Raw genomic sequence first — 15700 nt, 5'->3', positions numbered from 1 at the left:
TACTCTGCATTTTTGTTATTTTTCTTAATGTCAGGTAGAACAAATAAGCTCAAATAAACAAAGGCTGTTATAAGTCAGATCCATGGTTTAAATGCAGTACATTGACTAAAGCAGGTGTATCTCATACATACGTGTGTCAGCATGTGTCCATTATTGGATGTCTTTTGGCATATGCAATGTGCCATGAGTATGTATGTAATCAAAATTTGCATTATCCATGGACTAAGTTTGAATTATACCTTCTTTAATTCCAGTAATAGTTTGTACTTAATCCATGGGAGAGGTACAGAACACTGAAACTATACACTTTATAATATTTTCATTAAGATTACACTGGACATCTATGTTAAAAATACAGCAATTCACTTTACATGCAGCACATATGCAAACCTTCAGTGAAAATAAACATGTGGAAAATGAGTAGGGAAGGTAGGTTTAACATTTCTGAAGCTTTGGCAAGAAAAGCTACTAAGCAATTAAATAAATCATGAAAACTAAATTTACCCAGTACTATCTGTGTCAGCTTTGGTACACTTGAATTGTGAAGGAGTAGTAAAGAATGTTATCGCTATTTCTGCACATACAACATTGCTACCACTGCTTGCAACTACATTGTATGAATTAACTCTTTATCAAGACAAAATCATTTGTAACACTCAACAAACCTCTCAAATGATGATATTCCTTATTTTGTAATGGAAAATTCTCCTACTACATCAGTGCAAACACATATTTATTCTATTAGGAAGGAGAAATCATCTCACTGTAGTAAAATCCATCTGTTTATTTTTGCCAAAATATGCAAACTAAGTTATATGTACATACATATTTATGAATAATTACAGTTCGACCTCGATTATCCGGCCATGTCGGGACTGGCGCTCTTCCGGATAAGCGAATTGGTGGGATATGGGAGACATAATGTTAATGTATATAGCTGCCGTCCAAGCCGCCGTCCCAGTGCACTGGCAGCTAGGCAGGTAGCGTACCCCGCAACAGTGGTGTAATCTATGCTAGCCTGGGTAAAATTGTAGTCCCTTCTTCACAAAAATAAAGTATATCTTCATGTGAAAATCATACATGTTTTACCTCATCAGATATTGAGAAACCTATCATGCACATCTTATGAAATTAGTGAAATAGATCCATGAAAGTCACTGTTTTTTCTCAATATTTGGATGAAAAAAAAAAGTCCTTCACTGCGTGAACGCGTCCGGACAATAGAGATTTCCGGATAAAAGGAGGCCCGATAATCGAGGTCGAAATGTACTCTGCTCATGAACACTGAACTCTTGCAGTTATCTGGCATGAAAGTACATGCAAAGTTTCCAAAGAGACATAACAGTCTGAAAGCCACAAAGTGTAATAACATTACTTGACACTTAAGACACATACATGCACACACATACAAAACTCAAGTCAATCACTTCTACTGGTTAGTTCAAGAGATTTTATAGTGTCAGTAGTGAACAGTTGCAGTGGAGATTGATGTAATATCACATGAAATAGAATGCGTTTTCAAAAGCCAAATTGTGATATGCTGGGATTAGATAAATCTCTTGTTCACTGCAGTAACATGTGAGAAATCACCTTTTCCCAATGGAAGCAGAGGAGAAGAACGTGGTGCCTGTTTTCACAACAAAGTTTGTAATCACTGCAAGTTATTACCATGGTAGCAGCAAGGTTACGGTTTATGAGCTATGAATACTGTAAAACACAATATTTTCGCGGCATGAAATTTTCACAAATTGGAGCCGACTGCCTTTTACGTGGCATGAAATTTTTGCGAGTTGCCTCTAACATTCGATGTGTATAGTGTAGACAAGAACTTTTGTGTGCATTTTAATTTCACGAATCTTTGCTCTCGTGAAATTCACAAAATTAAAATACACGGGAACACCCCTCGTTTTACAGTCTATACCCACTTATCCGATACTCTATATGTCAAACTATTAACCAGTGGCTGTACGCTTTACAAGTTTCACATATTGACCAATTATTGCTAAATTAAATACTCAAGAAAATATTGCCTCTCATAACAGAAATGAATTGTATATCTCATGCAAGGTGGGGACTCTCTAAATTTTCTCTTAAGAAGGGATAATACATCTTTATGATTTTGTCTGTGAGGTTTTCAATCATGAATTCAACCTCTTGCAAAATCATCTAACAAGTCCCAATTTGCAAAACATAGAGCAAATACAGTAAATGCAATCAATTATGCATTGCCCAATCAAACCATACAATAAGACAGGCCACTTGAGTTAGGGCAGTCAAATGTCTTGAGGCAGTGCTGAATGTAATTTGTTCCTCCAACACCTCTCATATGCTACCATTAGTTTGTGCAAATACTTTTCAAATATGAAAACACTCTGACAAAGTGAACATGCTAATGAGTAAACTCATCCTATGATGAACACTGAATATAAGAATTGATAACAAAGAAGGAGTTTTTGATCTAGATCGTAAAAGTAATCTTTTAAGAATTCTATTGTTTCCAACATACACAAAGTTCGTACACAAGGTTTACTGTAACATTTACATTTTCTTAGAATTCCTGTAAAGAGAGTCTATTGCATGATCATACTGACATAACACCAGGAATGCCACGATACAAGTGGCAAGATAATACCATCCCTCTGATGGGCTGTGTCATCAGTCAGGATTTGGGATACTGTCATCCCCAGGTGCTTCACCCAGCCCTGTCGCAACCGAATCCCTCGTCTGTGTCTTGTCCGCATAGTTATCTGAAAAAATTGTTGATGTGCAGATATCTATGTTGTGTTATTTCATCTCTACGGTCAGCCAGACATCAAACTTTTAATGGATTGTGGAAATGAAGAACTTTTCCATTCAGGCTTGTATTCTGCTTTATTTTGAATATTCTTTCATAGTGGCCTCATCCTTGGGTCCCCACTGTGACCACAGTCCCAAATCTTAACTTTTAGAGTTTTAGATGAAGAAGGATTTTTGCCAGTTTTTTCAAAAGTTGAAGATGTGAAAGACAACATAGTCTGTGTGTGCTAAAAACACACGACACACTCCAGAAATATACAAACTAGATGTTGATTTATCACAATAATACACCTGTGCCTTTAGATGAGAAAAGTAACAAAACCTCAAGAAGACATACATTTTGCTTTCGTCAATATATATCTCTTACTCCCCAAAACACCAGAAATGGTTGCTAAGGCTTCATGCATTTGCACATTTTATTTGACATTCAATTTCATCTCATCTTTTGATAAAAAGGTCATGACCTTTGATCAAAAAGACCTGTAATGTATTCTGTTGCACCCATATCATATAGGTATCATATATGTCAAGAGTGTCCTTTGTTTCATTAAACAAGTCTTGACCTTTGACCAAAAAATCAGGCAAACTAAGAAATAGCACTAACAAATAGCCAGTATATATCATACCTCTTAGCTACTTAACCCAAAACTAGTCCCGAGCATACTCGGGCAGGTGTCTATGGGAAATGCATGTTAAAGCAAAATCAGTTCATCCTCAACAGGTTAAATACACCACAATAGTTTAATGTTTTCATGCAGTCAAGCCAAAGATTACCATGATGAATTAATATACCCTTTGGTAATCTTGACTCTGGCTTTTGTAAATGGGATGCGAGGAGGAAAAAGTCTTGGATACTTACGCTGGATGTCCAAGTCCAGGTCTTGGATGTGCTTCTGTCTGTAGTAGAGGTATGAGAGGATTCCCACTGTACAGGTGATAGCAGCAAAAGTACCGATGGAGATCTTCATAACAGGCGTGGCTGTGGAAAACTCCACCACATCATCTTCTACCATGATGGCAAACTTGGCCAGGAGACGACAGAAACTGAGTCGAATGCAACAAGAGAAATGTTTGGTTTGCATTGCTGCAGCATGAATGTTACATTTATCTTGTGTTTTGCTTTGTGTTTTGATCAGATGATGATTTAAAATGGATTTGAATTGAAATATTCATGATGGATAACTCTTTTTATGATAGGAGGACCTGGCCTGTTGGGTAAATGCTGAATATGTTTGGTGGCAGTTTCTTAGAATGATTTGCCTTAATGCAAATATACTTCCACTGAATAAATGTCATATTACAAACAAATATGAATAAAAGTTCAAACTTTTAAACTTTGTTTACCACCATGTAAGTGTATAATCATAGATACACATAACATGCAAAGTTGACATTTCTGTCTACTTTTATCTCTGTGGATTGTTATTGCATGACTTAAACAATATACCCGCCCTTTTTGAAATCAGTATCAAGCATGCATGTAGTGTTCCATAGAATTTACTACAACTCTACGTATCATTCACTTTCCTTCCACTATCACTACATCAACCTTGACAGAATTTGCAGGTGACTCTAACAAACTTGGTATCACAAACACAATATGGTGTAGTAGTAGCCAAGGGAATAATCATCTACAGTGAATTTGGCCATGTATGGCGCAAATCCACAAACACATACCTGTAGTTTGGATCGACGACCTGAGCTGTGAATAGGAAGAGACTAGTGCCCCCCTGTGGCCGCAGCTGGATTCTGTTCTCACTGGAGTGGTTGAGAACTTGATAAGGACTCTCCAGGACGAGGGGGTCAGTCACACCATAGATGAAGCAACTCTCATAGTTCTGGGGGTAGAAAGAAATAATCAAAACCACAGTATAAGAATTGCAATCACTTAACTCTGCATACCTGTGCCCCTTCTCCCCCCTCCCCCCCCCCAAAAAAAAAAAACAAAAAACCACACAAAACAAAATAAGTACTCTCCTCTCCCCACCCCCATCATAGTTATTAAGCTTAGTCAGGATTCATCTTTTTTCATGGCTGTGAAGAAAGCAATTAGATGCTTATAAGCTAGCAATCCAAAAAGACCAACACCTTTAATTCCACTCTAAAGGACCATAGGCAATAAGGATATGGTACATGTACTGCCTTATCTGAGGGCACCTCCACTGCTGGCAGCGAACGTCACAAGGGACCATGAAGAGAGGGCCCATGGTCCTATACACATTGAGCCACACAGCACTCTCACATTAGACCAAGAATCAATTAGCAATACACCCTACAAAAGTTTGTCTGAGGTTACACAAACTCTCACTGAACTAGAAAGAAGATTCATTCTCTCATGAAACTTCAATGAATTCACATTTTAGCAGTGATATCTCCTTTTCATCACACTCACCTGAGGACCCCAGATGTCCTGCATTGTCCCACTCCTTCTAGCCAGATCGGTCATCTCCTCCCATGTCTGAGCCTCTCTCAGACATCCAGCCTGCATGTAGAACAACACATGGCCATCAATTCCATCACAGAATCAGGTTTTAATTGTGCTGAGGTTTATCATTAAATATTTTGCAAATTTTTATACTGTTGATGCCCCAAACTGTGTACTTTTACCGTTCTATCGATGAACAGGCTTTATGAAATGCCTCACGTCTCACCAACATGCCTTGACATGGCCCTGGTCCACTGACATCATTTTGTATTCCAAAATTAACTTCAAAGTACATTTCAATATCAATAGGCCCTTTGTCACGCGGGTACACATGATTTATTTGTTTTCACACATTTGTTGTGAGTTTTCCACATATCCTTTACAAAGTCTAAGTTGTTATAAAAACACAAAATGTAAATAATGAGTATTCTATCCCCTATGTATTCATAAATGTGACAAATTTCAATAGTCTCAGTTGGCCACTGTCCTGATTTGTACGCTTTAGATATTTCTCAAAAGCTAAGAGAAAGTGTTAACAGTTAGGACAGTATTCATGCATGCGCAAACAATTATATTTGTAGGGAGTTATTACCGTATTCATGGATAAAGTGTATGTGAAATCGTGTCGTCTGTTGTCTTCCCAGATCACATAGTTTGCAGTCATATTTTCCACCATTGTGTCGCCATCATATCTCAGGGAGGAAACAAAACAACAACAATTAGATATATATCGCTACGGCGACTGATATGCCTCCGCCATAATGCATGGTTCTCCTAATAGGTCTATAGTACAATGTCTTGACAATGTGTGATGACAGTTTCACACAATTGGCAAAATATTATTTTAAATGACAGGTTTGCCACAAATGTGCTGAATGTTCACTTTCCTAGATCTAGGTTAAATTGGATGAATGATTAAAATGTCAGAGTGCAGGTATTTGGGCAACTGATGATTTTTACTTGACTTTCGACCCTTTTACAAGTTTATGCATTGAGTAATTTTCAAGGTATTGAGAAAAAGTATAATTTCAGTATCAAATGGGAAAATAGCATTATCTAAACCTGGCCTTTGACCTTTGACCTCACAGTTCCAAAGAGAATCACTGTTAGGTTGAACATGCATAAATATGTAAGTTTCATGATGATACCTTGAGTTACTTTTGAGATATGGAGGAAAAAGTGCAATTCAGCACTTTCACTTGACCTTTGACCTTTTGGCAAGAAACTTCCCACAGAATATATATTGGGTAATACGTGCATTCATCAAGTTAAAACAAAAACCTTCAGGCATTGCATAAATATAAGGAAAGTAGTGATATTTTGAGGAGTTGACCTTGACCTTTGACCCCCTGACCTTTGAACCATGACCCCCAACTTCCCTAGATAATCACTGCCCATTGGAACAAGCATATATACTAAGTTCCATGAAGATACCTTGAACCATTTGCGAGATATGGAGAAAAACATGAATTTTCAACCTTTTTTTTCACAACCTGTGACCTTTGACCTTTGACCCCGTGACCCTAACATCCAAACAAAGTATTATCCCCCCAGGATATACCCTCATACCAAGTTTGATGTAAAACCACCACACGGTTCTTGAGATATCAACAAAAAAATTATTTTTTTTTTTTTTTGATTTCGTAAATCCTCTTACCAAATACCTACTTGACAATACTGGGCAGTGTGATTTCTTGTGTAAAGAAGCTTCTTCTTTTTTTTTGTTTTTATAGACGTGTTGAAATTAATGATCATCACCAATAGCATCCTGTCAGCCAGCTGTGGACTAGCTATTGGCAATATGCTGGGAAGGCAGTAATAGTTTTCTGATGCTAGCTCTACGAAATATATTTCTCATCAGATTACATGTCTGACACAATTATCAAGACAACAAGTCATTCTCAAAAAGTTTACTGACCAAGAAATGTGAACCAAACAATTTTAACAGTGTCTCATTTAACACTGAATGATAAACAGAATTTACCACTCTGTGATATTAATTTCAACTGTCAGGAGACAAGTGACAGGAGACAAGTGACAAAAAATATTTCTCTATTCTAAAAACATTCTAATGCTACATATCCAGTTTCCTTAGAAATTGCAACCTGTATTTCTCCTCTATCGGTGTACCTCACGGTGATCTAAAAATCACTGCCTCTGATGTCCACACATAGCTACATAATACCACATTGATATTCACAAACTTTGTTTTGCACTGACATAAGTTGCTGCTTTTTGAATTCATTTGCCTCATTTCTAAATGAAAGGTATCAAGCCTTTTTTTTTTTTTGGCCAGTACCAGTATTCTCTGTACCAATAGGTTTTATAACTTTGATAACTTCCATACAACTTACTTCCATACAGAATGGCAAAAAAAAAAAAGATAAAAATTGATGTAAAAACTCTCCACTGTTCACTGTATGATATGTCTTTAGATACTCACAATTCTATGATAGGTTTGAACAGGGTCTCCCTGGCTGAGAGTCGCACAGGGCATCCATAGACTGCCTGGTTATAAGTTACTTCCTGTATAATAAATTGCGATATTTTACATCTTAGACAAAGAGGTGACAAAATGGGAGCTAGCTCTGATTAGGAAATTATGGCTATTTCTTGAGCATCTAGGCATGTGAAAGTATTTGCTAAGTTTTATCCTCTGTGTGTAAACATTTTTGCATGAATACTTCGTTCACCATAATGTTGTGTTGTCTATGAATGATCTTTAGAAGATGTTAAAGTACTGCTAAAGTGGAAATTTCGCTTGAGTAATTTTTTGCACTCAGTTGGGTAAAACAAATGTCATGTTTTCTTTTGTAATTCCACAGAATCAAGTAGATGAAATATTAGTACACATTACAAATAAGACACATTTGTGCAATTTTTGCACTATAGTTTCATAAGTATATGCTTTCTCCATTGCAGTCCACAATTGCACTTTTTAACCATACTTGGTAATCTCTATTTGACACACATAAGAGTAATTACTTAAAACAAGAACTGAGTACAATGCTTTTTTTTTTTCTTTACAAACACTGCTACAAGTTGCCTTTCTTTGAACAAAGCACTATGTACTAGTTTATTCCTGCATTTTTACAAATTGCAGACATAAGGTGCAATATGGTGATATTTGGCACAGATAACTGATGTCATAACTGACACGATGTGCACATGCCGGTGACTACAAATGAAAAAGTTTTGGAATCATGCAATGCATCCTCCTACCAGATTCTCAGTTGGTACTTGCCCATTGGCCAGCCTGAATGTATCCCTGCATGTGGTAGCAAAGAAAGGGTTCAAACACCAGACATCTTCCGATCAAATTTCACACTTCCTTGTTAACTTTACACTCAATGTTATACTTGGAAGGTACATACAAACTGCATACCATTTCACATCAACACCAAGAGTCATTCTTATGCCCCTGGTTATTATCAGTTATCATGTGACTGAAAAATCACATATACAACTTGCACGTCTCACGGGTCACAAAACTGCCTCCTCCCCCCCCCCCCCAACACACACACAGACTTTTACCTCTTTAAAAGAATGGAAAGAATAGGAAAACATCACAAAACCCATGATGTTTGACTGTTCCGCCGTGAGATCATCCCCATCAAAGGGGGGGGGGGGGCATCATCATCGGGAGAATATTATGGAAATTTTCAAACACGTTTGGTGATACACAACATTGTAATACATATACTCATTTTACACATACTTCCAATCTGCTTTTGCAATACTAATGCAACATTTACAACCATTGAAAGTGACACCAGAAAAAAACCTGCATTTCCATTCCTTAAAGGGAACGTATAGTTTTTGTTGAGACCTAACTTCATTTTTTACATTTTTTTTTTCCGAGATGAGAAACCTCTTAAGAAATGTGAAAGAGCATGTAATTCCAAGAGGAATTCATCATTTATTTAATGAAAATTGGTTTTGATATGGCTGAGATATCCAAAACAAAGCAAACCTAATGAAAGGTGGGACCCACCTTTTATTATAATATATTTGTTTTATTTTGTTTATGGATGTCTCAGCCATTCCAAAACCCATTTTCATCAAATAAACTTTGAATTTCTCTTAGAATGGTATGCTTTGTACTATTTCATTAGTGGTTTCTTGGTATTTCGCAGAAGGTTAAAAGCTCAATCTTTGTCTCTGCCAATACTTACATGTATACCATCCCTTTAATATGAAGATGCAATTCACAACTATAATCTCCTCCAAGAGACTTACTTGCTTATTGTGAAAGAACCCACATCATCACACTCTCCTGGCTTCTGCACCTTGATATGTCTCTGTGGGGGACAGCCAACTTCAAAGTGGGCAATCTGTAGTAATATCACATACATGGCACCACTCAGTGTACAGACACAAGTTTGTTTGTTTGTTTGTTTGTTTGTTTGTTTGTTTTTTTTTTTGGGGGGGGGGGTTTACCAACATTGTTCAAGTAGAACTTAATATAGGAAGAACAGCAAACTTGTACAATCATTGTATATGATATAAGTTCAAACTATTAAGAAGAGTGGGCAGGACCTGTGTATTTCTTACATGCAATTGATAACTATCATACAAAATCATTTGATTCTTCTTTGCAATACAGCACAGCCTGGTTTTCTCTTCAGAGAAGTCTTCACGCTGCTTGGTTCCAATGCTGTGGTTTTAGAATTTAACCCAACAGCTCCTCAAGGTAATTAACTCTTAGTGCTGAAAACAGCATGCCAAGCTTTTTGAATCAATCACTTTGTTTCCTACCATTGCTTTACTCCAGAAGTACTTCAGAAGAAAGTCCGGAGTTTCAAATGTCAATATGATGGCCACTGGACTCACTGCAGTCACTTTCAAGTCTCAATACTGTCACAGTACTGCTGATTACTGTTGGAGCGATACAGGAATATGAACAGATTTCAATGAAATAAAGATTTATAGGACAGTTAGGTGATACCATATGAAGTGGAGAGCCGCAGCCAGTACCATGTCTCCTTGGTCTCATCTCCATGGTAATGAATCCTGTGCTTTGTGTCACAGCTTCCTGATACACTGTGGGCTGCACATACTGAAAACTGCTTGTAACTGTCACAGTCTACAAAAAAAGGGGGGGGGGGAGAAGAAAGATTAAGGTGATGAAGTAAAAAGCAAAGATGAACAAAGCAACTACACACATCATTAGCCAATTTTAATTGCCAACCATCAAACACATCACACCAAACATGTGAAAACAACAGATATCCACTAAGCAAACTAAAATTGTAGGTATATCCATCACTTTGGTGTATTCTACATTATTTTTCCTGTTTTCCAAATTAGTCACTGTTGACAGCAGAGCAAATAAATATAGGGAAAACCCAAAAGGTAATGATTGTTATAATAATTTTTTTGTACACCATATTTGTGTAGAACTGACTCAACTAAATCTAACAACCTCAAGCACATTAAAGATTTTAGATATGGTGGCTTCTTTTCAATGCAGGAGATTCCAATTCATTTCACTTTACACTCTACATCTATGTTAAAGTTGTTAAAATGAATAGAAATTGCCTTAATCTGTGGCTTACGAGACCATGGTCACTATTATGTCTGAGTGTGTTGAGGCCCTGACCTGTGCATCATGTTCATTAAGAATTTCATTAATAAATTGTTATAACAATAAATAAAAAAAATCATGTTTGTAAAGAGTTATTAAGATTTTTATTTGTGTGGTAACAATGACAAAATTAGTTTCCATATGACAATGACATAAACTGTATATTGAAGTCTTAAGTTTCATTGTGTCACCTTATTTATCAATTGTCGACCAGGATAGAAGTCCCTAAAGGTGTTCTTCACCATGTTTATCTTCTCTGGCAGGGAAGCAACAATCTGTTTCATTAGAGTAAAACAAAGAAGAGAAAGGAACGCAAGAATGAGAAAATGACAACAAACAGCAGCATACACAAATGATGGCTATCATACTCATAAAACAATGAACTACTTACTGTTTAAACTTTTACGGGCAATCAAGTTCCTCAATGTGTACTCTGACTTACCGATTCCAAGCATCCACACTGGGACAAAATAGTATATACTTGCAATATTATCAGCACATACAGCCAGTACAAATGAGATTATTTTGATTCCATATTGTGATTTAAACATTATGGCCCGAATTCATGAAGGTGGTACAAATAAAACCATGGTTTAAACCATGGACAAACACCATGGAGCGCCAAGTGTGGCATAGAAGATTTCGTTACGAAATCGGTCATTTTGTCGATGAAATGGTTATTCTGTAACAAAATGACAACATTTTGTAACTAAATGAACATTTCGTCCACAAAATGATAATTTCGTTAACAAAGCTGTCGTTTTGTCGACGAAATGACCAATTTCTTAACAAAATATTCCGTGCGACACTTGGCGCTCCATGGTTTTTGTACATGGTTTAAACTATGGTTTCATTTGTACCACCTTCGTGAATTCGGGCCATTGTGAAGATGCATGAGGGATATTTATTGTTCACATAGCTCTAGAATTTCTGCATGCTCACATCCTGGTCTTTCAACTCACCTCAATGTCATTAGACCTGTCTGCTGTGAAGACGAGTTCAGCCCAGAAACTTGCACTGTCCCTTATGTCAATGTAGTATACCTGAAACTTGGGACTGTGACGGAACTGGATAAACTACAGATGGGAATGAAAGTAATGGAATTGACGTTTGTATAAGTAGAAATCAAATCCCATACATCATTTGAATGCTAATCGTTACCCTGTATGCCCTATGACATTATTATTATCATTTGCCATCACCTATTACAAGCACACATGATAACCAGTTGGAGATTATAATGGAAACATTTCAGCATGCAAGACTGCATAATCATTTGTTCAAATATCCATTAACTATTTTATTTCATTCTGCTAGTCTGTCTTAGTTTACGTACATCAGATATGGTAAAGAAGTAACATTACTAAAACTATTTTACTTAGCTAAACACTAATTCTGCATATTTAAGTCTATAGACATGGCGTAAAGATTGAAATGAATACAGAAAGATTGTTTTCTTACATCACACAAATTTGGGTCAATCAGATCCACGGTAGTCTTGATTTCAGGCCTCAAGGCATAACCCACCCTCTCTACATCAGACCTGTCAAATATAAACACGGGAGAACATTAAACAATGAAAATCAAGAGTGAAGATTGTGTAGCATGGCATTTCAGACAGTTATACACCGTTGATCTGTCCAATGTCTTGGTATAAGAGTTGCACAATGATCTATATTTTCACTTCACAGACTTACGGCAATCATAAATCAGCAATCATAAAGTTTCTAGGATGAGTCTGTAGATGGCCATGAAATAAGTGCCATCAAAGCACAACATAGACATGTGCAATGCATCACCCTACTACTAAACACATCTCTTAAATAAGGCAGGAGAGGCAGTTACCTTTTTCCACTACATTTTATGTCACTTTTTATGACTGCATTTGATGTCACTGTCTTATTCTAAAGACAGTAACAAGGTTTGATCTGTTTCAAAGTCACATATCTAATTAAATGCCAAAACACTTACAAGCAGATGGCACCAGTAGACCTCCAATATATGAAGAACTTCCATAAAGTCTAATAGGTGATACTTCACAGAAAGTCCAGGCTGAAACTTGGTATTACCCACCATTGCTAGGACTAATACATGAGTCAGTGAGGACATTAAGACATCATGTGGCAGGGAAAGGTATAAAGAGGTGGAGGTACTCACTCATTAAAATGAAGGAGGTAGACTCTATCAAGCTGGTCTGTGTACAGAGCCAAGTCAGAGTCAGGAGAGGCAAGAGGAGAATGCTTTGGGATACAATGATGGATGAAAAGACAAAATGGTCCGTCACTTTCCTTGAATCACTGCTTAAGCATGGCTGGTAATAGTACTGTCATTTTTCACTTGTATCGAGTTGTATAATTGTGGCGCATATGTTACGATATTGTTATGTTGCACCGTTTATGTTAGAAAATGATTTTCACTACACTGAATAATGTACAGTGTGCCAGTGCCCCTTTGAAAAACAGCTTTCTTGCTGAATGAGTATTTTACACTTTGGAAAAATGGAATGACTGAATGGACAGCTGCTGGAAACACCTGACTTTTCTCTACTCCTTTCAAGTCTGAAATTTGTCTTATTAATTCATAATTAAAGGCATAATCTACCATTTGCAGAAGAAATAAAAAAAAAAAACAGCATTAATGCTTAAAAATAGTTTTGAAATGTGAGTTAGGGATAGAAACAACCACTGTAAAAATTTGAATCCGTATAATCGATGTTAAGTGTTGTTAAATACACAAAATATGGACAGTAGTTATAATAAAGATGTTTTCAGACTAAACCATCTACAGTTACGGTTTAATGAGAAAAATACTGATATCTCCTTATATTTTAGGCTTTATTGCAAAAATTTCATATGGTGGGATGTTTTGTGATACAACAGACCTACACATATGCATCAAAAGTGATATCTTGAACATCTTTTTTAATCACTGCTTCCAAAGGTAAACAGGACCTTTAATCCATATTCTGTGGGTTTTTTTTTTTTCTGGCTTGGAACAGGTCACAAAATTATAACAAATACATTTAGATTGTATAGGCTAATGTATTTTTTTATTCACATTTTAATGATGTCAAAGTATGCAAAGTTTAGTGTACATTCTGTATTAGACAGGCTCCTCCACTGAATGATTGGCACAGTGCAAAATTATCATCACCTGCCCTTCATTTTTCAGTACGAAGTCCCAAGTATGGTCCACAAGTATTCTTTGCTCACTCTTTGGAGACATTTTCCTCATTCGGTGGCATGGTGTGCTTTCTTATCATCACTACACATGTATTCTCATTATCATTATCTATTTGACGAAGAAACAAACAATACAGTACAGTAAAAAAAAAAGTAAATACAAATACATTACACATGAGAATGGCACATGAGGACAATAAAGAAGCTTGTGGTAATATGAACTTTGATAAAGTTAGCAAATCATCAATGAAAGACTTCCTATCATCTTGATCCTTGTCTCTTTACCTTAATGAGATTCTTCTGGTATTTCATGGAGGTGTAGAGGACATTAGAGGTGGAGAGAAGAACTACCAGGCCGCTCTCAGTCACTATGACCTGTTGGATGGAAGACTCTACCAAAGAGTTATTGGTTGGGTCATTGAGAATAGCCATCTTGCCAAGATCAGAACCTGGATTAAAAAAAAAAAAAAATGAATTGTCTTTACCCATGACATGTATCTACAGAGTATGTTTTGAAGTGTTTTTCCCAGACTGCAATATTGTAATCAAAGATTATTTTACTCTTAATTTTTCCTCATGATTTTACAAATATTTTGAAGGATGGAGTATATTTGCCTATGGATGATGTTGATATGTTACTTGATTTTTGAGATAATGTGTTCACACGTAGTATACCAGGGAGAATACTGCTTTGAAACTGTTATGATATCAAATTCAAACTAGTACTCAAACTGAGCCATCTAAACAGAAAAGCTCGTATCTTATTACATTCATTCTACGTCAGCATTTCTAGTGTCATTTAGAATATGATATGGTTTTAAAATGCATTTTTACCTGCATGATACCTGTAGTAAACACTTTCCTGATCCCAGATGATGAGATTCTCCTCTGATCCATGCATAAACATCAGTGAGAGATCTGGTCAAAATTAAAATGTGGTGGTATAAACATGACAGTCAGATTTATGCAAAACAATGATGTAAAACTTGAGCATCGTAGGAAACAAAAACCAATTACAAGGTGAAGCACTAACAAACATTTCATTCACTCCACAGTTCTCTTGATTTTGCTCAGTGCTTTCAATCATCAGTGCAATAGTCATAGCCTTCACATGATGGATTTCTTTCTCACATTGGATTATAGAAGAGAAACTGACAGATGCATATCTCTGAGACTCTGTGGGAATGAAGGAAGAACTGAGATTCATCAAACGGGGGAAAAATACAGCCTCTAGCAACACTCTGTGGCGGAGGCATAAAATAGAATATATCCACAAGATATTCATTTGCTGTGATAGAAATAAGCTGTTAACTTGTGTGCTGCTTACCGTTATCTCCAATGTATGTTGGCAGTGTGCAGGTTGTGTTCTCAAATTTTGAGTTGTATGTTTTGAAAAAGTTTGAGTAACTCTTTAGATGTCAATGATGGTCATACAAAACATAGGTAATCAGAGTAGCAAAGGAGAGATATGCTTGAAGGATAATATTGAACTCTCCTCTTCTTTGTTAACAAAGAGTACAAATGTGCATGACAACTCACCAGTATCATTACCGGGTCGTGTTTGATTGTAAAAGAGAGGCACATGGTCCTTCCACCCAACAGCCACCATGTCAAACTTGATGATAGTGAAGACAACCTGACCACCATCACTCAGTCTCAGGAGAACGGCGACTTCCTGAGGGTCAGCGGTGAATGCTGCATTCTCAACAG

General features: G+C 36.6%; 1 protein-coding gene across 1 annotated transcript; it reads right to left on the bottom strand.

The window, feature by feature from the left end:
* Positions 1-3: 3 nt before the first annotated feature.
* On the bottom strand, positions 4-15700 carry LOC140235824 (cation channel sperm-associated auxiliary subunit epsilon-like). The gene is made up of 16 exons (XM_072315828.1): positions 15530-15700; positions 14825-14908; positions 14276-14439; positions 12966-13048; positions 12270-12351; positions 11771-11884; positions 11000-11083; positions 10170-10307; positions 9461-9555; positions 8444-8489; positions 7665-7747; positions 5814-5913; positions 5189-5278; positions 4474-4634; positions 3656-3840; positions 4-2747 (listed from the first exon to the last, which is right to left on the bottom strand). The coding sequence occupies exons 1-16, from the start codon at positions 15597-15599 to the stop codon at positions 2656-2658; spliced, it is 1671 nt and encodes a 556-aa protein (XP_072171929.1). The 5' UTR covers positions 15600-15700; the 3' UTR covers positions 4-2655.

Source organism: Diadema setosum, chromosome 1 (assembly GCF_964275005.1).
Source record: "Diadema setosum chromosome 1, eeDiaSeto1, whole genome shotgun sequence".
NCBI lineage: Eukaryota > Metazoa > Echinodermata > Echinoidea > Diadematoida > Diadematidae > Diadema > Diadema setosum.
The sequence above is the reverse complement of the archived record's forward strand: the minus strand, read 5'-3'. Positions and strand labels throughout refer to the sequence as shown.